General features: G+C 40.2%; 1 protein-coding gene across 2 annotated transcripts in view; it reads right to left on the bottom strand.

Annotated features, from left to right (window-relative positions):
- FRMPD4 (FERM and PDZ domain containing 4) overlaps positions 1 to 22,590 on the bottom strand; it is a 299,178-nt gene extending 276,588 nt beyond the window's left edge. For both annotated transcript variants that reach the window (XM_017812340.1, XM_017812344.1), the window contains exon 1: positions 22,381 to 22,590. In XM_017812340.1, coding sequence (XP_017667829.1) covers positions 22,381 to 22,421 — 41 coding nt within the window. In that variant the 5' untranslated portion in view covers positions 22,422 to 22,590. The remainder of the gene's footprint in view (positions 1 to 22,380) is intronic.
- Between the last annotated feature and the right edge of the window lie 495 nt (positions 22,591 to 23,085).

Below are 23,085 nucleotides of genomic sequence, written 5' to 3'. Positions count from 1 at the left end.
CGATTTGGCCTCAAAACTGAGGAATAGGTTGATTTTTATCTCATTCTCTTTAAACACTCATTCTGTCCCTGCTATTTCTCTCCCAAACACGCATTTATTTCTCTCATTTCTTCTGCATGCTGTTTAATCATTTGCATCCATCTGGAATAACCCTCCCCTGCCATCACTGTATCCTGAATCACCAGCAAGTGACATTCTTGAAGTAATAATTTAAGAGCCATTTTAACAATGCAGTCCCTGCTTCACAGTTTCACCCTAACTTCTATTTTTTGCTCCAAAAACAAAAGGCAATGTCATTCACAACCATATTAAGACCTCCACTGCAAAGCTGTAATTAGTCTTCTTTCAGGCTTTGCCAACATTTCTTTTTAAAGTGGTAGTAAAAATGTGTACAAACAAGCACATCTCACCAGTACTCTGCCTAGGAATGCTTCTGAGGCAACATTTCACAAGAAAGGTTTGTAAAAGCTGGAACAATTTTTCATAACCTTCGCAGTTCAGGTGATTTATAGCAGTTAGTTTTAGAAGCTGCTACCAGTGAGTACAAGTGGGACAAGAACAGGTGCACTCTTTCTAAGGATAAGTGATTTCATTTTTCTTCCCACTGGTCATTTTCCTCTATCTCATCATTTCCACTTGCTTTGCTATTTCCTCCTCAGCTCTCCTACTACTTCAGTCTTAAACTCCAATTTCTACCTGCTTATAGCTGATGTGGCTACTAGATATATTCAGGATCAAAAACAAACAAACAAACAAACAAAAAAACAAACAAAAAAACACACCACCAAAACCCACCTCAACTTGTGCCTTGAATCCTGATGCACGTGAACCACAGGATTTTCTGTGTGGACTTAATTAATGCCTTTTCTATTGGCCTCAGTAACTCTTCCCCTGTTGTTCTTTCAGCAAGATCTTCAGTGGACTCCTGGACTTCTTCATAGCATCAAGCTATTTTCCCAGGCAGGGTCTGAATTATGTATAACTAAGTGGTATTAATTCTACAAAATAAGATTGAGAAGCTAAGAATGGGTGCTTAAGGCACACATTCCACTTTCAACTCAGAGCTTGAGAAAACACAGAATTTAAATTGAGAGCACATAAGCTTGGTTGTTCTTGTGTGAAGATGAGAATGAAAGTAAAGCAATGCTGCAGATTCCCAGGAAAATAATTAAAATACTAGTGCTGCTTTATATGCCTACAGCAGGACTATAAATAAAAGCTCTTCTTCAGCTTCAAGCTGCACCGGCTGAGGAGAACAACAAACCAACTCATTCCTTCCCTGAAGATCCTACCAGATTTGTCTCCGCAAAGGAGATCTAAATGAGATCTACAAAATCTCACCACATCTTTCTGCATCCTCATTTTCTAGAAAATCCCTTCAAGTCTGCTGGTTTACTGTAGTAACTAAGTAAGAAAAGAATTATTTTTCAAATGGCATAGAACTACCCAGATCATTTTGACCTGTGGAGGTCAAAGGAAAAGGGCACACAAGCCAACTCTGGCACTGATTATAAGGGCCCAACAACCTCAAGCAGTTTGAGGCCAGGCAAGCACCAGTGCCTTCCTCAGCTGCAACTGGAAGACAACATCCAGCAACTACTTAAAAACTGTTAACTTGCTCCAGGAACACATCACCCTGCTAGAACTTGTTTTATCAAATATATAGCATAATAAAAAAGCAGCAGCAAATGGAGTAAATCAAGACAGGAAAGAGCATGAACAGTGCACACTTTTTTCCCTGCTCAGGTAGTAGGTTCCCAGTTTATAGTTCAGTCAGCAGTTTTTTCAGCTTTCAGAACTCTTTCAATTCAATATATATTCAAGCAGAGACAATAAAAATTCACAGGACTTGCTCCTACACCCTTAGCTGAAAGAACAGTTGTATCATTCACAGGATCTACTGCTCCTTACTTGCATGCCTTAAGAACAAGATGACTGGCAACTCTCTTCTTCACCAAGATCCCTTAAGAATCATTTGGAGTTGCAACTGCATTGTGATCTGGTGGGAGCCAAAGCTCACTCTAAAGCTATTGATTATCCCTTCTAATCCAACAAACCTTGACAGCTATAAATTGTCATAAACAAAACACGTTATTACCTAACTGAAGTTACTTACAAGACAGTTCTTTGAAGGTACCATCACGTTGCGCAACCTTGAAAGCTGTCTTCCAAGATAAAATTCAAGGAAACATCCATTGTCAGGTTGGACAGAGCTCTGAGCAACCTGATTTAGTTCAAGATGTCTCTGCTCATTGCAGGGGGGTTTTAACAGTCCCTTCCTACTCAAACTAGGGCAGGGAGACCCTGCAAAGAGACATTAACAATGCACAATCACCAACCATATGAAATTCAACAAGGGCAAGTGCCAGATTCTGTACCTGGGATGGGGCAACCCTGGTTGCCTGTATAGACTGGGGAATGGGATGCTGGAAAGCAGTGCCATGGAAAGGAACCTGGGGGTCCTGGTCAATGGCAAGTTGAATATGAGTCAGCAGTGCCCTGGCAGCCAGGAGGGCCAACTGTGTCCTGGGGGGCATCAGGCAAAGCATCGCCAGCTGTCAAGGGAGGGGATTGTCCTGCTCTGCTTTGCACTGGTGCGGCCTCACCTTGGATATTGTGTGCAGTTTTAGGCACCACAGTATAAGAAAGACATTAAGCCATTAGAGAGTGTCCAAAGCAGAGCCGTGAGGATGGTGAAGGGTCTAGAGGAGAAGCCTTATAAGGAGCAGCTGAGGATACTTGGTCTGTTCATCCTGCAGAAGAGGAGACTGAGGGGAGACCTCACTGTGGTCTTCAACATCTTCACGAGGGGAAGCGGAGTGGCAGGTACTGATCTCTTTGCTCTCAGTGACAGGACTCAAGAAAATGGCATGAAGCTGTGTCAGAGGAGGTTTAAGTTAGACTCAGGAAAAGGTTTTTCACCCAAAAGGTGGTTGGGCACTGGAACAGGCTCCCCAGGGAAGTGGTCACAGCACTAAGCCTGTCTGAGTTCAAGAAGCATTTGGACAATATTCTCAGGCACAAGGTGGGATTCTTGGGGTGTCCTGTGCAGGGCCAGCAGTTATATTTGATGATCCTGATGGGTTCCTCCCAGCTCGGCATATTCTGTGATTTATGATAATTCCATTGTTCTAAAACATAATATATAGCACAAGCCAGTGTGACAATAATCTGATTTATAATGCTTGCTAAAGGATGTGAAATTAACCTGTGTCACCACCATTTGCTGTCATTAGCCAAGCGCTATCTTGCTATAGGGATGATCAAATGCATTGAATTCTTCCTGACATGTGAATCTCAAAGAACTTATAAGGATTAGGACGATAGGATATAGGAATCCTGAGGGACAAGTGACAACTCACCACAGTTCTTTCATAGCCTCAGTCATCTTCAAGAGAAAACAAACAAACAGAAAGGGCTTCAATCATCTCCTCCTTGATCTCTAACAGAGCAACCCAAGTAGACAGGAAGAGATGACCACACTGTGGGAATGCAGCTTTCATAGGGCCTTTTATAGGGCACAGCACATATGAATACTCTACAGTCCTGGAATTTTCCATGAGTGACAGTAAACATGCTGTATGAAGAGAGAGGAATTACGCTAGCACTCCTAATTTAATGGTGCCTTTCTGTTTTATCATGCAACGTTGGCACATACTACAGTTCTAGTGGACTGTCTTTCCCCACTTAAGCACTAAAATACTTTCTCCAAATTCAGTATTATACAGTTTAGGAATAAACTGTCTCAAGAAAAGGGTTGTTGTTAAGTCATCCCCAGTGTGCCTTCAGACTGGTATAGCTCCTAAATATAAATCATGTCCATTTGGGGTCTACCCTCTACTAGACTTGTGGGAGGCCACCCTTCTGTAGCATCTCTTCTAAGGACCACTAACTGCATAATACAACACATCAGTACATCTTCTCTAAAAATTAAAAAGGGAACAAAAATAGTCTTGGAGCTTTCTACACTGATTTCAAAGACACTTCAGCTGAGTAGCTTCAAAATGACAGTTCTCCTTTAGTGTCCCGGATAGGCTTGTTAAGTCTAGGAGCAGAACGCTGGAAATGGCACATCTAAGGTAATAAAGCAAATAGATGCAGACGTGAAATTTGGAGTTCTATCCCAACAATAAACTGAAAAACAAAACAAACAAACAAACAAAAACAACCAAAGAATGCAAGACGCTAATAAGATTGCAGCTTTGCTTTTTTAATTATTCTTTTCAAAATATCATTCAGCTGTATCACACTCCTCAAATAAGCTAATGCAGCCAAGGTTAGGTCTCAGAAAACACTCAGGAGAAGACTGTACTCTTGAAAGTCTCCTAATTTGAGTAGGAAGCAGTTACATATGTGTCAACAGGCCTTTGCAACCAAAATATCTATTGCCTACATCAAGGAGATGAATTTGTGAAGTTTAATCAACACCTCAGTGTCCTTACATATTTGTCATTAGTGATAAGTTTCACTACCTATGCTCATCACACAATGTTTGCATATTATCATTAATAAATACATATCTTTTAAAAATGCAAATGAATTTATATATATTTGCAAATGAGCAACCCTACAAATCAGTATGCTTATAAAAAACAAGAAAGACTTTATGAATATGCTACAGGACCTACAATAAGACACAACAGTTACATTTAAAAAACCACATTTGAATAAGCTCTAGAAGGCCTAAGTCTCACCTATCCAACATATCTGGTCTGCACAACACACAAATTCATTCTTGATTCATGAAAAGCACCACTGATCTTACAAACCAAATACACTGGACTTAACTTCAAAGAGCAAATCATAATTGCTTTTGCTTTAAAAGTCCTCATGTCAGACACAGTTTTTCCTAGTCTTTTCACTTTTTCCACTGAGCCCGTTTCCTCCCTTTTCAAGCCAACACTCGGCTGGGTATTTCCCACTCTTTATGCACACGTGGTCCAACAGAGTAAGGTACTCTGACTTAACATGTGTGACCTCAGCATTTCCATGGCTCCATATCTGCCTCATGGAGCTAACAGTTGCACCTTAGAAACAAGGTCTTCGTTTGTGCTCCCTCTTCTGGCTTTACGAGCATACGGCACAGCCACAGGAGGGGGACATGGGCACCAGTCGAACAGAGGGGCCACAGCGCTATCTATGGTCCTTCCTCCCCAAAAAACAGCATAGAATCATAAAGAAAGCATTCCCGACCTGCACACTACCACTTGCTGTGGTGGAACATGCTATAGAAATATCCCAGATCAGTATTCATGAGAGTGATTTAATTTTTTCACCACTCAACACAAAACAGCAAGTACTCAACTTCCAAGGACGGTACAAAAATAGCTTTCAGCTAATTTTTTAAGCCTATCCTAATGTTAATTTTAGCTCTGGAAAACCATCAGATGTAACAGCACCTTCCATAGGGAAAAAACCCAGCAATATTAAAGGCTCATTTTTGGATATGTCTTGCATAAGAGGCTTTCATTTCCAAACTTAGAATGCATTTTAATCATTTTTATATTTATTTTCATAATAAAAATAAGAACTTAGGTTATTTAGCTGTATCAACTTTGGCTTCAATGAAGAACAGGAAAAGGAAGGGGGGAAAAGTCAACTGCACTGTAGCCTACTGTTCCAACATAATGTTGTACTGCAGTGGAGGTCTATTTTGAGAAAACTATAGTTGCCAGTAGCGTAGCCTTCTTAAGTCATTTTGGTAGAAGCTGTCAAAATACATGTTCTTTGGAGTCTTGTGGATTTGGAACACTTTAACTGGCTTTATTTTACAACAAAATGAACATTTGTGACTACCCTCTAATAAAAGTATTTGCAGAAATGTTAATTCTGGGTGGGAAAAGAACAAGTAAAATAACCTATGGTTTTCTCTGGAACATGTGGGATATATGCTACAAAGTGGGACTAGAAAGAGGCAAAGTTGAGTAAGGGAGGGGGAAACATAGTCTAGGCACCTTTGTATGTAAGAACAACTTGGGAAATCTTAACGGAATGAGACAGTGTTGGAGAAGAGCTACAGAAGCTGTTGGGAGCCCTAAGCCTCATCTCTGCTCTACGTTTGTTAGAATGAGAGAATAAAAGCCCTGGCTAAACCCAGGAAAAGGGTCTGGAAACCAAGGAGTCCCTTTTCTATGCAGGTGCCCCAGCTAATTACAACTACTTAACATTTAGACATTATATTCTTCACCAACCCATTTTCCTTATTGTATTTACAACTGAATTCTTTCTTCCTGGAATATCCTAATGCCAGTAGCCAGGAGCGACAGATGTTGGCTCAGATCTCCAGTCTTCAGAGGGGATATGAAATGCACAAAATCCAAAGAAGAGCAGAAATTCTGCAACACCATTGTGCCTAATGATATTTTTTACTAGCTACTGCCAAATGGTTTCCCAGATCTGCTCATCAGGGACATCTGGTATTCTGCATTAGCCAACATGAACTGGTCTGGAACACTCAATAGCCTCAGGAATGTGGTGTAAATTTTCATACCTAAGGATGCTTTTTTTTGTGATAACAAAGTTACTGGGACTCCTCTGAAGCTTAGGAGGTCACTAAAATATTAGAATATATCATGTCATTGCAAATAGGCTCTAGAGTTCACCTACACACTTGCTTCACCAGCTATCAAATATCATTTGGCATATAGCCTTTTTAGTTTCTGGAATTATTTGTTCGAGTATCCTGCATGGTCTGTAGACAGCTCCAAAAACGATGCTTATAAACTCACATAGAAGGCAAGTTAATGTATGTGCCACTAGGTAACATCAGTTCACTTTTATATACCAAACAGCAAATGTAGAGACACTCCAGAGTAATCAGCTTATCTCTTGCCCTTCATATTTTTTTTATTTATTCTACAGTTCCTGTAGACAATAGAACATTTAACTACTGAAAAAACCCTGGAGAAATCTAAACATAAGTCATCATAATTTAATTTACCAACAAACACTCACCAGCCAACCAACAGCATGTCTTCCAGATTCTCATCACTTTATTTACTGTTTATCTTCTATGAGTGGAAAAATAGTGATAAAATTCAATTTTGTTTTTACCAACATATACAGACTGCTACAGTCTGAATATCCTTCTAAATTATGGTTTGTATTAAGAATTAAGCGCTATGCAGTGCAGCCCATGAAAAATGGATGAGAGGACACTTTTCCCAATGAAGCATATGAAAGCCGTGAGGCTTATGTTTTCTTTGCAGTAGCAATATGTTACATCAAAAAAATAAAATAGAACATCTCCCAAAATGCAAGTATGTTATAGATATTCCTCATGACACCTTATCCACAAATTTATACTAAGTTCAAAGATAGTTGAAATCTGTAGCTGACTGACCTTTGAACCTTTTTGCCTAATTTCACCAGTTAGAAGTTAAATTACATGCAATAAAAATGCATATTCTAACACATTTTATGCTCTATCAGACTATAACGTTCCAGAAAGATCTTACTCTTGATGGTATTTAAGGCTGGCAAAGAGCACAACTACTGGACAGGGCTTCATTTTTGATGTATACATTGTTCCATAAAACTTCTCTCTCGAGTCTGTTTTGTCTTTTCTTCCTTTTTTTTTTATAACTGGTCTGAAAGTCCAATGGTTTTGATGAAAAAAAAAGGATAAATATCAAATTCAATGCTTTACCTCACCTGAAAATTTAGTTTTGTGTATCTCTAAGAAAGTCCCCTTCTTTTCATCAGTTCCCAAATATTAAAATTCACCAGCATGAATAAGTTTTTCCTCTTGGTGTGCGTGGATTGTCTCACTGGATCTTATAATACATTACCCATTATAATGGAAACAAAGTCATTCTTTACAAAACACTATCAAGTCCATTCCTTATGTAGTGGATGAACAGAACCTTCTGGGTTTAGACCCTGCCAATGAATGCTAATGGGTTTTCCACAAGTCACATAGGAAAATACAAGGGGTTTTTTTGCAAATGGTTAAGAAGTTATAACCCAGTAACCTGCATGGAAAGCTCCTCCCAAAAGTCTAACATTCTCAGCAAAAGCTTTTCTCCTGATTTTCTGAACTGCATAAGTAAAAATGAGAAGGAAAAATAAAAAGAAAACAGAGAAAAGTCTATCAGTAGTGCTTATGGAGTTCCCATCCAAGGGCGCAGACTCCTGGCTAAATCCAAAAGAAAGCTGAACAGACTGCAGGTGATCCACTCTTTTGTCACTACAAAAGGTCACTGCTATTACTTAAAATCTATAGGGACATGGAACAGAGGAAAGCAGACAGTTTCAAAACCAAAATGGGAAAAGTGCATTTTTAATTTGAGCATGTGTAAGTATTTTTAATTATGCACTTGAAAAGCATATTTTAAAACAATTCCACATGGAAATAGCATGTCCTTTGGAAAATTCTTAACTAACATCCAGTATCTAACTGGTATAATGCCAAAGGTGGCCTTAAATTTCAAAACCAACTGGTGATTTGGCATCCTCATTTGGAAGTCAGTATTCATTAGCTTACAGACAACCAGATACCAAACACCCAGTTCTTCCTAAGAGAAAAAATAAATGGAAAAAATTGTCTTTAATTGTTTTTTCCACACCCCACAATCCTGACATCAAAGAAAATACACAACAACGAAGCAATTAGAACTAGCAGCTTCTTCTGGAATAAGATTCTGTTTTATCAGGTGACAGATGAACTATTTGATCTGATCTTTACATCAAGCCCAGGCAGAGTCAGTGCCTGATGATTACACAAGTAAGTTTTCCATCCAGTTGATCACTGTCATTATCACTAAGTATTTGCATTTTCTGTGCATGTTGATATATGTCAAAACATACTAAACAAGTCAACATGCCCTGAACTGTAGAAATATCTTACTCAGAGATGAAGTAGTATTTTTTTCTTCTTCTGTGGAAGAACCATAACTTTCAATGCAACAGACGTGAGTTATGAAAGTCTAACTTGAGAGTGGAAAGACATGGTCTTTGCCTTCAAAATGACTGTTAGATTTATATAGTAAAGACTCTCAATACATATTTTATAAGAGCTGTATGGTGAGCTGAGTGGGCATGTGTGCACAGCGGTGCATTTACACACCTCTATGCCACCAAACATGCAACTCTTTTGTCATTATTAACGCTCTTTTTTCAGTAAATTATTCAAAACGGTTGCTGGACTAAGTTTGTCAGTTTGCAGAATAGATTATGTCATCTGGAAATGTAATGCAAATTTAACATCCCTGCTGAAGAGTCTGCCAAGCCTGGGAACCGTCACATGTAGAAGCACTCCCTCAGAACTGGGAAGCAGACCTGAAAATGTATAGCAGGTTTCTTTCCCTCAGCCGACCTGACAGCAATAGCTACTGCAGCACTGCACTGAAGGCACTTCATTAACTCCACTTGGAGTATGTGGGGCCAGTTGTGGCTGATCAGACAGAGAGAACCGGCATCTGGGACAGCAGGTCCTACCAGATGAAATCAGAACAACAGTTAAGTTTGCACAGGAACTTTTGGCTGCGATTCAAGTTACACTGTTATTTACTGAGTAAAGAAACGCTGTACACAGGGTTATTTGGCCTATGGAGTGTTCACACAGTTTGGCTGGAAGGAAAACATATCCACTGCATTTTAGTTGTAAGGGCTGTATTGTTCAGTTCACAAAGAATAAAAATGACAAAGTAAAGAGGGAATAAAATTATTGTATGTATCTGAAAAACAAAGCAGTCCTGCTGTCCTCACCTATCAAACTTCTGCAAAGACATGTGAAAACAAGAGCAAAGTTTCCTTTTGACTTCACGTAACACTACACAAACTTTCAGCCTTCCTGCCACTATACACTAAAGGCAGAATCAACCATGAATTTGTTGTCTAATGCTCAAAATTGTTTTCCCCTGAACATAAGCATAAATGAAAGCTCAAACCACCTATTCCCCCTAATACCTTTAAAAGCCAAAATATTGAACTAATTAATTCCAAAAGGTCTGGTGCAAGAAGGTGTCTTTTTATGCTCAGAGTGCTCACATACACATGCGTGTGCTCCTGCCAATACCACCAAGCAATCACAACAACTTGTGAGTCAGCATTAAGGACTCATTGTGAAAGGGGGGAACTAGCAAAAGAAAGCTGCTCGAGTGGGAAACTGATTGGAGGGGGATGGGGAAAAGGAAATAAAGCAGCAAACTGTACCACAGAAATTGAAGACAAACTGTTTTCTGCTTACCACCACATTTAGAGAAGGAAAAAAAGAGTATTTTGAACACTCAATAGATTATGTTGTTATGATTACAGCCTGCTTAACAAATGTATACAATACTACCAGTCATATCTTATGCAGCTAAAATAAATGTCAGCTATCTTGAGATAACACCCAGTAGAACAGGTATTGTGTCCTCTAATTAGAAAACTCTTCATTGCAGAACTGAAATATGAACCACTGAGGGGAGGGAAAAAAAAAAAAGGAAAGAAAAATCAAACTAATGCTGATTTACCTTGTCCTATGAAAGAAACATTTTAAACATTTAACATAAAACCAGAATTTTTCTTTTTTGAGAACCAGAATGTAACATGAGAAAAGGAGATGAACTCTGACATTAATGGCTAATGAACACAAATGAAAGGGACACACTTCCACAAACATACATTTGTCTATCCATTACAAGGCCAAAGAACACTGTGAGGTCAAGACGAACTTTAGAAAACACAACAAAAAGCAAATCAATGTTCTGCCATTAAAGAAATACAAAGTACTTTCATTGAGATGAAGGATGAAGCTTGCACTAACATCTGAAAGAGTGAAATACCTCCTTTACCCTTCACATAACAGGTTATTATTAAAATCTATTAAACAGTCACTGCACCAGGCAGAACACTCAGACATCACAGACAACTAGAATGCAACAGGGCAACTATGGAAACAACTGGCAGGGACAAAGAATCCACCAGTTTTCCTCACTGCCATTTCAGAACACAGCTTTCTCAACAAGACCTGTCACAGTACCTTAATGCCTACTACGGCCATCAAAAGAAAAGAATAATCAATATTTTGCTCTGAAAAAAAACACAACTGTGTTTTCAGTAAACAAATATGCAATATATTCAGTATCCAAAATAAAGATATTGGAAGTTTTTTGACCAAGCACATCAACTAAAGCAAAACAGACTTGTATTCCACTGTTCATATTCCAAGAACATTATTTATAAAGTGGTCTTCTTAATGACTAATATTAGTCATGCACATTCATGATATTAGCCATCTAGTAAAAAAAACAACCAACTGTGAAAACTACATTGTTTTTAATTGTGCATTCTGACAGTATTTCCTTTGATAGATTTTTTTTTTTTTTTTTACAATAAAGCACCCAAGCCAGAAGAGATTTAGTAGTTCTAAATTAAAATTTTTCAACAGAATAATTTGGTTTGGGTTTTTTTAGAGTGATCCTTTAGACATATCCTTCAAGATCCATGTAACTACAATCGTTTTTAGACTGCATTTTCAGTGATGTGGTAGAGTTGATGGGTAAACATCACAAAGCATGAAAGTGGCCAACAAGGAAGGTGGCTGCTGAAGTGCCACATAGATATAAGGAATGACAGAAGATACGGAAGGAATTGAAAAATCACCAAATGGAAACTCCTCAAAGTTTACTCTATTTGTGTTAAAAAAAAAGAAAGCCACATTGTTCAAAGCAAAATTAAAAATTCAGGCTAATTATGCACCAATAAAACTTCCATTTCCAGTTCAGAAATGAGGAGCATTTGAAAAGCAAGCCATTAGTACTCTGCAATTATTTTTTGTGGTTTCAGAAGCAGCACAGACACACTACACTTGCTTCTGGAAGATGTTCTTTCCAAGTTCAGAAACAGAGCATTTGAAAAGAAACTTCTTATCTCTTCAGACAGCTTCCAGAACCTGGAAAACATGTATATGGAAAGGATATAACTGCGACCTTACTGCTATGAATGAACACATATTCATTATTTAAAAGATAAAATTTAAAAAAAAAAAATCTCATTTGTCCTGGACAGTTCATCTTCTACAAGCAATCCATGAAAATTAATCCTTTGGACAACCACACTCCTCTCCTGCCTAATAAGGTAAAATATGAAGAGAAATCTGCTTTTAAAAATAATAGGAAGCCAGTTTCTTTAGACTGTATGGCAAGGGTGCAGGGGTGTAATACCTAGATACATCAGGACATGCACGATATACAAAAGTTGCATTTAGCACACAGAACCTGCACCTGATTCCACAGGTGCCCGAACAAAGCCGAGTCACTTGAAGGCAGCAGAACAGGCTTCGAAAGCAGGAAAAGACAGGGAAGCCAGAGAAGCCAGGAAAGATCTGAGGAATTTCAGAGGGGCTGAAGCAGCTTCTCCTCATTCCAACTCATCTTTATCAGGATACTCCCCTCTCCCCAGATTTGCTCTCATGTGGAGTTCTCACATAGCCTTCTCAGTTCCCAGAGGCAACTGAAGGGAGGTTTCCATCTCCATGTTCTCCCACAGCAGCACCTACCACCAAATGTGCTGCAATGTAACAGAGCTGAGCAGACACCAGAAGCTCCACTTTCCCTCCTCCCCTTCCACCTTGCTGCCCAAGACAACATGCTCTGATCACTTCTGCCAGGCCAGTTTAGATATCTATACCAGCAGAAATGCTCTGGTTTTTTTGGACTTTTTTAAGCCAGAATGAAACATAAGCACATTTCCCAAATATTACAGATTTTGCAGTCAAGTTACGTGCATTCAAAGGGTGAAAAAAAAAGTCACAGGCTCACCAGTGATCCAATTCAGGGGATGAGCTTTACCCTGAGAAAAGGCACCATCCCAATTATAGTGTCTTTTAGACAGCACCAGGTAATTGGGGACCACCTTGTTATTTCATGTGTTGAGTTAGTTCAAGCTCAGCCACCAGAAACCCCTGGAGAAAGAAAGACTTTGAAGAAGAAACTCAAGACCTTAGGGGAAAAAAAAGTTCTTTCTGTTCCAATGCTGGAGCGTATCCTTCCTTTTTTTTCAAACAGCAGTCATGCAGATAACGGTACATCTAAGCAATTAATTCAACCAGCCTTATGAAGCAAATAAATTCCTATCCAGGCAACAACACAAGTTCATCTTCACATACAGATCAGCTAGTCTTGACCAATTACTTCAATTCACTCATGGCAAATAAGCCCTCATTCAATAAAACATTCATTAACTTACTTTCTCCAATTTCCCTCTTCCTACCTCTGCTGCTCCTCCCCTATTACACACTGTAGCCAATACTCACCTTGCCTTCAACGCAAAATAGTGAAGTTCAGATCACCCCCCATGGGCAGTTCTTCTCTGTCCCTCTTCACTCTGTGCCTTGACAGAGGAGAAGGCCCTCCTTGTAAACATGACAGGTAATGTACAATACATCATGCAAAGTAAAAATGTAGGCAGATAGCCAACTTCATGAGAAAACTATCTGCTGTCTCACTGGAAAAAAAAAGTTTCTTCAAAGATAAAACTGAACCATTTGGTTAACATCATCAGAGGTTGTCAACAAATAAAACAGTAAAAATCAAGAAAAGCAGATGCCTTTAAATTGCAATTTTCATATGATCCATAAGCTAACACCAGTAAATAAAGCATATGAAATTTGATCATTTCTACCCGAACACAATATGTACTACATTTTGACTTATCAGGCACATTGTACAGTCAAAACAACTGACACTTGTCTTTGCTATGGGTGTGCAACCTGCTATGTATTGCAGTGTTAAACAGACAGCCCACTTCTTTAGTCTTTCATCGTTTGGACAACACTCCCATAACATGGTGTTATTCCTGGGGTGTCCTGCGCAGGGCCAGGAGTTGGACTCAATGATCCTGATGTGTCCCTTCCAACTCAGCATATTCTATGATTATAGAGTGGGTAAGGCTTTAAAGGTAGTGCTATAGTAGCCTTCAATTTTTTACCTTTTTTTCCTTTTGTGGCATAAAGGTCTAAAACTTGTGATAGCCTTATTTAGAGCAAGTCAAAGTCAGCACCATCATTCAGGCATTCAGCTAAACATGAAGCATCTTGCCTCTACTAAACTGCTTAAATACAAACTACTTAGATTTCTTCTCCAGTTTTCTATTGCTCTATTTCAGTCCAGCGCAGAGCACAAAGTGAAATACACACAGCTCGGACTTGTAACACATGCCTGGCTTGTTCTACATGGCTGGTGCAACTGCTAGTACTCCTAGTAGCATTTACTGCCATAGAATAACAGGCATTTTGCTTTCCAAACATATGACTACTGCCAAATCCAGAGTCATATAATCACAAATTCAAGATTAAAAACAAACAGTGAAACTCCAAAATCTATAAGCAAGGTAAGCAAAACCCTACAGGCTGTATAATGCTGGAAAATACTTTATACAAATATGGGACCACTTACACAAGAAGGGCTGACAGCTCATCTGAACAATAAAAACCAAGTCATATAAAAAACCTTAATGAAAACCTTCATCCTAAACAGGGTTCAATCAGTTCTAAAAAATTTTACAGATATTGATTTCAGATTTTCTTCTTAAACAAGATTGGTTTCAACAATTATATTTTCTCTCTTCCACTTCCCAAAAACAAAGAAAAAATTAAATGTATGGAAATAAACTCTAAGGAACAAAAGGAACACTCCTTGGTCTTTTTGATTGTTAATGTAAATGACTACATAGTTTTTCATCAATCCACACATATATACTTTTTTTTTCAGTTATCTATAAATTCAAAAAGGTCATAACACCTTACAATATTTCAAGTCTCTTTCCTTTAGAGTTTCAAAACTTTCAGACAAAAGCCAAAAATAAACTCTATCAGGAGCCAGATCATAAAAAGATTCATTCTCAGCACCTGACTTTAGCACACAAATATTCCTCCTTTGCCTTCACCACTTTCTTTCTATTCTCTATATAAACCTATTTTTTCATCAACAGTTCTCAAAATCTTTCAAGATATCCACCTGTTCTCCAGAATCTTATCTCTCCACGTTTCTATAGTACCTGACAATTGCCCTAATTATTTTGATTATTTATAATAATTCAAAATGTTGCTTATTAAAACTAATGAAAATTAATTTCTCAGTTTATATCCAAAAATGAACCTACTAAAGGGAGTTTCTATAGACTCCACACTGAAGGAATACTGGTAGAAACTTCTACAGCCAGGTCCTGATTTATGTCAGAGTCCATTTAGCTTTTGAGTCCTGGACTACTTCACATTTCCAGCTCCAATGTACTTTCACATGTTTGGATTTTAAACAGTGTTGATTTTACTAGGATTTGAATATGCAATTATTTATTGGAATTTATACTACTGATACTTATTTGCTTCACTTCCAGTCAATGGAATAATTATCAGAAGGAGTCTCACTGTTTCTTTTAAAAAAGTCTTCAAACGTAACTTCAACAAATGTGCAACGTTTTCAGTTCACAAATTTCTTGAAGGTATGTCACAAAACCAATCACATTACTCATGATTATGAAAAGCAGGTTTAAGTACAATTTGGTATTATCAGAAGTCATTCAAGGCATGTCCCTACAATATTTAAACACTGATACTTTGTCAGCACCAAAAGCTTCCATAATGTGGTAGATCCAAATAGGTTATGTGCACACAGTCATGCAAATGAGTAATTCATGTACCTGGATGGTCTTCCCTGATTTAACAGAGCTACTTTTAGATGACACAGTAGGACTGGAATCTAAAATTATTTTTCCCTTCCTCACATTTCATTTTTTGCATTATTTGTCTTCAGCACTTACAGATCCTTCCCAGATGATGGTTCATTTTATAGGAGGTGGTATCTCCCACATGACTTCACTCAATTCTTCATCACATCAGTCAGATACTAAGTTGTGATACACTGATATAACTGCTTGAAAATGATGTCAAGAGCAGTAAAATACCCCTTCTCTGCCACATTACAAACAGAGCTGAGAGAATGTATTATCCAGTCATTATTTCAAGTCATGATTTGTATTTTCTATGAACAATTTGATACACTTCTGTAATGACCTAGAGTGTTGCAAAATATGGAAACATACCCTCATTTTGTATTACTGTTACGGTTAAAGATTTTTTTTTTTCAATTTAACAGAAAATTCTCACATGAATCTGTTGGACTGAAAAGAAAAGCAAGGTTTCTCAAAACCCAAGCCACAGCACGGCAACCAAACCACCTCCACAAAAAGAAACTAAACAAAAAACTATAAAACACCTCAGGTTCTTCCTGGTACCAGTGAATGTAGTAGGAAAAAAAAACCAAAACAACCTTTTCTGTCTTCTCAAAACATATGAAAATGTTAACAGACTGCCTTAAACATGCATACACACAAAAACATTGGTGCAAGTTACGATTATAAAATAAACTACGACAAGATTCTGGATTTAACCCTGTCAACTAAAGATTTGACACCACAGACTGAAGTTTTAAAAAACAAAAAAAAGAAAATAAATGAAAGAGTAATCTTCCTAGAAATAAAAATATTACATGGAACCTGGACATGCTTTGATTGTTCTTAAATCAGAGCATCAATTTTCAAAGTTCTCATTTCATTTTATTTAGTACTTAGTAGAAGGGGGGAAAGAAAAGCACTACTTGTGGCATTTATTTTATTATTTTTTGCTTTCTCAAATTTTCAAGAGACAAGGTTGCTTCTGGTTACATCTTTTTAGAGCTGTATCGCTAGGCAAACAGCATTTAGAGAACATACATATTTAGCAGAGTTGCATCATCATTCACTGGCCACTTGGCAAGTTTACAGCAGTTCATAATATAAGGAGTGGTTTTAATAAATCTCTAAACTGCTGAAGCCATTACGAGATACAACACTACTACCACCAGAAACATTAAAGCACGTGTCTTTATTATGTGTGTCAGCTAACAAAAACAAATAATAAAATATAAGGTTAAGCTTTTATATTAATGTGACTAGACAAATATGTCACTAAATGTAATGCAGTCCTCAACAAAAAAAGTTGAAATCAATTAATGGTTACCTGAATTATCATCCAGTATAATAAAACCTTTTTTAGAATTAAATTACCTCCTTTGAGCATAAAAAGGATAATCATAGGCTTTCTTACTGACAGAGTCTTTTGTAAATACTGAAAATAACTTACAAGCTACAATATTGTCATTTCAAAGAGTACTCATAAAAATTGTTCCAAAAATCATATGCAAAACAGCATCAGTAAGTTAATCACACTTTCAATTGTCTTTCCATTAAGATAGGTTTTTTTAAACTTCACAGGAAAATAAAAAGCAGGCAAGGAAAATCACAGGTAAAGAAAGGTGCTATTCTGATAAAGACAGAGAAGCATCCCAAAATCATCTACAATTCCTTAAAAAAAATAAAAATAAAAAAAAATCAAAACCAAAACAAACAAACAAAAAGACACCACCAAACAAGAGACTGGCTAATCTCAGAACCTTAAATCTAGAAAACATATGTCTGCTTTGCTAAAAAAACAAACAAACAAACAAACCTAAACCATGAAGCCAAGCAACCCTATTCCCTGTTTTTAAAAAAAAAAAAAAAAAAACAACCACAAAACAACAACAACAAAACCCCTACAACAGGGCCTAGTAGTCAGAATCTACAAGCACAGCTTCTGGTCTGTTAGATTTTAAGACAGATCTAGGAGAGAACCTTTCACATCAGTAGGACAGGACATCTAAAGACCATATGTATCTTGAGAGAACAAAATTGAGCACAGGGCTACGACATATGCTGTAAAGTGAGAGACTGAATGTAAGGATCCACACCCTCACTTTTATAAGCAGGAAGAACCCAAAAGCCCAAACATTTGTGCAGATATTAAGTCAGTCCACCTGACTAGAGATTCCCAGTTATGGAAAGATAAGCATAAAAGATGAGAATGCAAGATTTATCCACCCCAATGAGAAAGAACTATGTAATAGGTTCCTCCTCAGTTAGAAACTCACCCTCATGTTTAGCATAATCACAGGGAAAAGCCATATATGAGTGTTCTCTGAAAAGAAGAGCATGCAGGGCTGTGGGGGTTTTTTTGTTGTTATTTTAAAGCTCATTCCAAGGGGTACAGAAAGGATATGGCTATTCACATCCAGTTTTAGTGGCATAAATTTAAACTCAAGAATAATGGATAGCAATGCTAAACTTGAGCAGAAAAGTAAAGATTCAGGTATGACAAATTTACCTACACATACCACAAATTAGCATGACTGTCAAGGACTGGTCCAAATCTTCCTGGTATCCTCTTGTTTGTTTTATCAGGTTAACTCTCCATTAATTATACTTTTAACAGCTACAATGACATAGTGCAGATGTGTACTTTCTTACCCCATATTGCAGCCCTATTTCTTGGAGTCTTCTCTTCTGATGACAAATGACTTCATGAGTTCAGAACTTCTCCCACAGAAGTAACTGTGTGACAGAAATGTCCACCCTACCCTTACCGGTATTGCCACAGCTTACAGACTGATGGCCACTCAAGCAGACATTTTATTTTCTCCCCAGTGTTATCTGGCAAAGCTACAAACAGTAGGAAGCGCACAGGAGGTACACACACCAACTCTGGAGGGTCACTACCCCCCTCAGTCACATTCAGGTGATATCCAGACAGCCATCTTTCCATATGAAAGTTTTACATCCTGCTGTGGGAGCCCTGAAATAGAACTGACCTCTACAGATATCACAAAAACAGTCATACCCAACAAAAAGATTTTCTAACTAAAAATATATTCCATGAATGCAGCCTTAAACTCTTTATAACCTCTGTTCACTGTTCTGACCTATTGTTTCATAGTTCATCTGTCCAGTATGACTAGAAACTGGACACTGTGCCTTGTACTCAGATTTACCTTGATCAGAAAACACTCCGTTTCATGTTCAGCACAGCAGCACTGTCCTTCCTCCGTTGTCTGTACCTATGCCTAAGAATCACCACGCCTTACCTGTCCTCATTCTACACTTTCCCCAAGCAGTTGCTAAAAGCAATACCAGGCAAGACAGACTTCTGACCCAAGCTAATCTGGCAATTTTTATGTGCATCTTATCTATCCCACTAATCCTCCCTCCCAAACTACAGACACTACCACACCATACATGCTTATGCAGACCAAACTATAGAAATATTCACTTGGCTTGTACAGCTCTGCATCAGATACTGATCCATTAAACAAGGCTTGTCAATCATTCTCTACACTTGGAAACTCATTACCAAAAAAGGTGATTGTTTCTTTGGGTTTTTTTCTTCCAGAGAATGACGCCATAAGATTTATACCAAAACATTTGTTCCAGACTATTACCGGATTGGTGAATTTCCAAAGGGGGGTGGGAAAGAGGCTATGTCAGGGAAAGTGTGATCAGTATTTCTACACAGTATTTTTTTTCCAATGTCAGATGGGTATCTCCAATCTTTCAAAATTAACAGAAACTTTATCATGAAGCATCTGTATTTTTATGCATAGTACACAACGTGACAGACCTACAAAGGCAAGGAAAGGACAGGATTACCAGAGATCACATTTGTCATAAAACCAGTTTGGCATTCTCTTCCATTTCTGTATATAATCCTTTTCCAGATTATGCCCCTACTCCCCACTTACCTAGCATATATGGGCAACTGTTGAAGCAGTTGTAGAAGTGAGAGCCTCTAAAAGACCCTACACACACAGCCATCACATAAAAAAAAACCTGTGCACAGATAATTAAAACATAATTTCTTTATGTATGCTATGTAAAATTTTATATCCAGTAGCCACTTTCTAAGAGTTTATACCCCATTTTAAGCTTATTCTAGATAAAGTCTCTTATACATTAAATGGCAGAAACAAAATTTAAATTCTCACCAGATCTATTAAAATTATACTATGACTTTAGGAAGCATCCCTTCCAGTAGTCATTCATAACAGAGCTTACCTATGCCACTGCCTGCAGAATCAAGGCTGCAGACTAAAACTGCAATGGCAGACTTGCAACCTAAAATGAGGAGATCTGAATGCACAACAAAATTTAAAAGAGACTGAATATTATAAAAAAATTCAGCACTAGCCATGTTCAAAACAACTTTCTCTAAGTAATCTGCCTGTAAGATCACAATCTCAGTTAAATACTATTTACCATCTCACTCCTTTCTTTCAGAAAAGCCTTCCTTCTAACAGCAAACAAAGAACTGGTATTTTCGGGCAAACTAGTTTTCCAACTCAAATGCACAGAGGGATTAAAAATGGGGTTTATACTGGAACCTATCTGCTTCATAAAGCTCTCATAAAATTGGAACAGATACCTGGCTGTTACCTAGGAAACAGCAAGTAAAGTCAAGTTCTGTGTAAACTATTAGGTCTTTTTAACAACTGGAAAATTAGAAACAAAAAGAGTAGTTTGGTGCAGAAATTATTTACTGCAATCTACAAGATAAACACAGTCCCTAAGTACTTAATATCTTTGAATCATGCTGATTCAAATTCAGATATGAGCCTTGAAACTTGCAATTTCATTTCAGAAGGAACTTCCAGCTTCTTCTGGAGAATTGCTATGGTCTGCCTTTACTTAAAGAGTAATCTCAGCATTGGTAAGAGCTGTGTCTTCAAGTATGCAGAAAGCTACAGATTTCATACGGACCTACAAAGACCAAGCTTACAATATATCTATCTAAACACTGCCATGCACCTGACTTAATATTTTCTAGTGGCACATCCCTTTCTCTTCCTTTGATTCTAGCTCAAGTGTGACATGAAGACCTGAGAGCTTTTCTAAAACATTGTTTCCAAACAAACAGAGAAGGTCACGCAATTCAATCACCTGGAAATAAATATCATACTACATGACCTGTTCCTTATCTATGTGAGCATATTTTCCCTCTCCTCAAAGTTTCCACTGTAGTTACTGTTGCTGCAGCTCTAGCGGTATCAGCCAGTAATACGACCCAAAGAAAGCTGAGCGGGCTGCTAGTGTTGGCGCTGTCACATGGCGTAAAATTGCTGTGAGCAGGATGAGACAATGATGTGCTTGAATGACAGCAGCTGTTCTGTGCTGGCATCGCCACAAGCAGAGCTGTAATCACAGCCAGGTGCAATGGTGGGAATTTTGGGGGATAAAGGCAACACCTGCACCTGTGGCACTCTGTAACTTCCAGCCATGCAATAATTTTTTTTAAAGACCATATATCATTTTGACAAGCTGCCTACCTGACTGTCACCAGAGCAAGCCACCTTTTGTGGATTTGCTTCCTTAGCAAGGCCTTTCCCCCTTTTGTACAACATCACATTTCAGCCTCATATATGCTTCATAAACAGAAAAGCATATGGTAACTATGGTGTAGGAACCACTGAATCATGAGAATTTGAAACACTTCTAGTTACAGTGATCAAAGCTAAATCCTTTAGGAAGATTATCCACACCAGAACCCTGAAAAAACCCTGTGACTCGAGAACTTTCGTACTGCATCTTTGAGATGTGTAACTGTGAAGAGCTACCTCCAGTTATGCTTAACTATGGTGGGAACATTTTAACAGGAGCTGTTTTGCCTCTTGGTCTATCTATGCAGCTACAGGCCTGGCAACCGGCTGCGAATGCAACAGTCCATAGTGTGAGACCACAACTCCGAGGCCAGTCAAGGGAAGGTTTATTCGGAAAACAAAGAAATGGAGAAAAATAATACAAATCAACCACTCTTTAAACAACGAGAAGTACGTGCCTTACAAGCAAGGAAAAAGAGACGCCAAACCCACTCGCGCCCCTGCACCCATCGCCGTGTGAAACTGGCGACGATGTCACCACTTCTCCCAAAATACCGCTCCAGGGACCCGGCGTGCCCGCAGCGGCGCGTACAGCGGGAGCGGAGCGGAGGGGCAGGGCGAGCCCCCACCCCGGCGGCGCGGCCCGGCCCGGCCCGGCCAGGCGGTGCCCGCTCCGCTCCCTCGGAACTTCACCCCCCGCTCCGGCACGCGAACGACACCCGCACCGCGACCGCGGAGGCGTCGCGACCACCACCCCCCCACAAACACCAACACACCCCTCAAACACCACCACCACCGCGCCCCGGTTCCGGCTCCTGCCGTCCCTTTGGCATTTTCAGATTGCCGCCGGCGTCTCACGGCGGGCACCGCTCTCGCCCAACTGCGGCCGCACCGCGGGACGCGTTACTTGTCCCTTCAGGAGGGAGAGGGCGACGACCCATCCCGCGCGGCGACACCGGCACGGCCCGGGCAGGTGCCAGGGGCAGCGAGCACCCAGCGCCCCACCCCACCCCCGAGACCCTCGCCCCGCTACCAGGGAAGTTGGGAGCGGCGCGGGCACTCCCCACGCCGGGCAGCCCCCCAGCCCTCCCCGCCCCCGCCGGGCAGGGGCAGCGCCCGCAGCCGCGGGACGCCCGCGGTTCGCGGAGCAGCAGCAGCGGCTGCAAACACCTACCCGGAGAGCTTCCCAATCTTCACAAAGCTAAACACATCCATCCATGCGGCCGGCCAGCTCTGCCCGTCACACTCACTCACTCCAGCAGCAGCGGCGGCGGTGGCAGCAGCTCCATGTCGGGAGAAGGTTGCGTCCAGCGGCAGCAACAGCCCTTGCAAAAAAGCAGGAGCCGGCGAAGACAGCGGCTGCTACCCCCCTCCGGCGGGGAGCTGGGCGTGCAGCATTTTGCAGGACCAGCGCTCGCAGGATCTGCGCGCAGCCCTCCCCCTCCGCCCCCCCCCGCCCCGCTCCCCGCCTGCCGAGCGCTCTCCCGGGGTAACTCCGGGATCGGAGCGGGCGCTGGAGCTGCCCGGCAGGAGCGCTGCCCGCAGCCCGGGCTGTGCACCGGGAGGCTGAGGAGGAGGCGGCAGCGCTCCGCCGCCTCTCTGCAGCACCCTCAAAGGAGGGTGGCGTCGCAGGGTGCCGAGGAAGGCGGAGGGTGTATCGGGGGAGTTTCTCCCTTCGCCGGCGCTGTCTCCCCTCCGGAGGGGGAGCGGAGGGCGCGGACGGCGGCCCGGGCAGCGCCTCTCGCCAGCACCTGCCCGAGGCGGCCCTGCGGCCGAGCCCAGGGCTCCCTGCAAGGCCTCCCGGGGCCGCGGCGGCAGGGAAGGAGGGCGAGGGGTCGGAGAGTGAGGGGCACGCCTGGGCTCACCCGGGACAGGGACA

Source organism: Lepidothrix coronata, unplaced genomic scaffold (genome assembly GCF_001604755.1).
Source record: "Lepidothrix coronata isolate B3197 unplaced genomic scaffold, Lepidothrix_coronata-1.0 Scaffold35, whole genome shotgun sequence".
Lineage (NCBI taxonomy): Eukaryota > Metazoa > Chordata > Aves > Passeriformes > Pipridae > Lepidothrix > Lepidothrix coronata.
The sequence above is the reverse complement of the archived record's forward strand: the minus strand, read 5'-3'. Positions and strand labels throughout refer to the sequence as shown.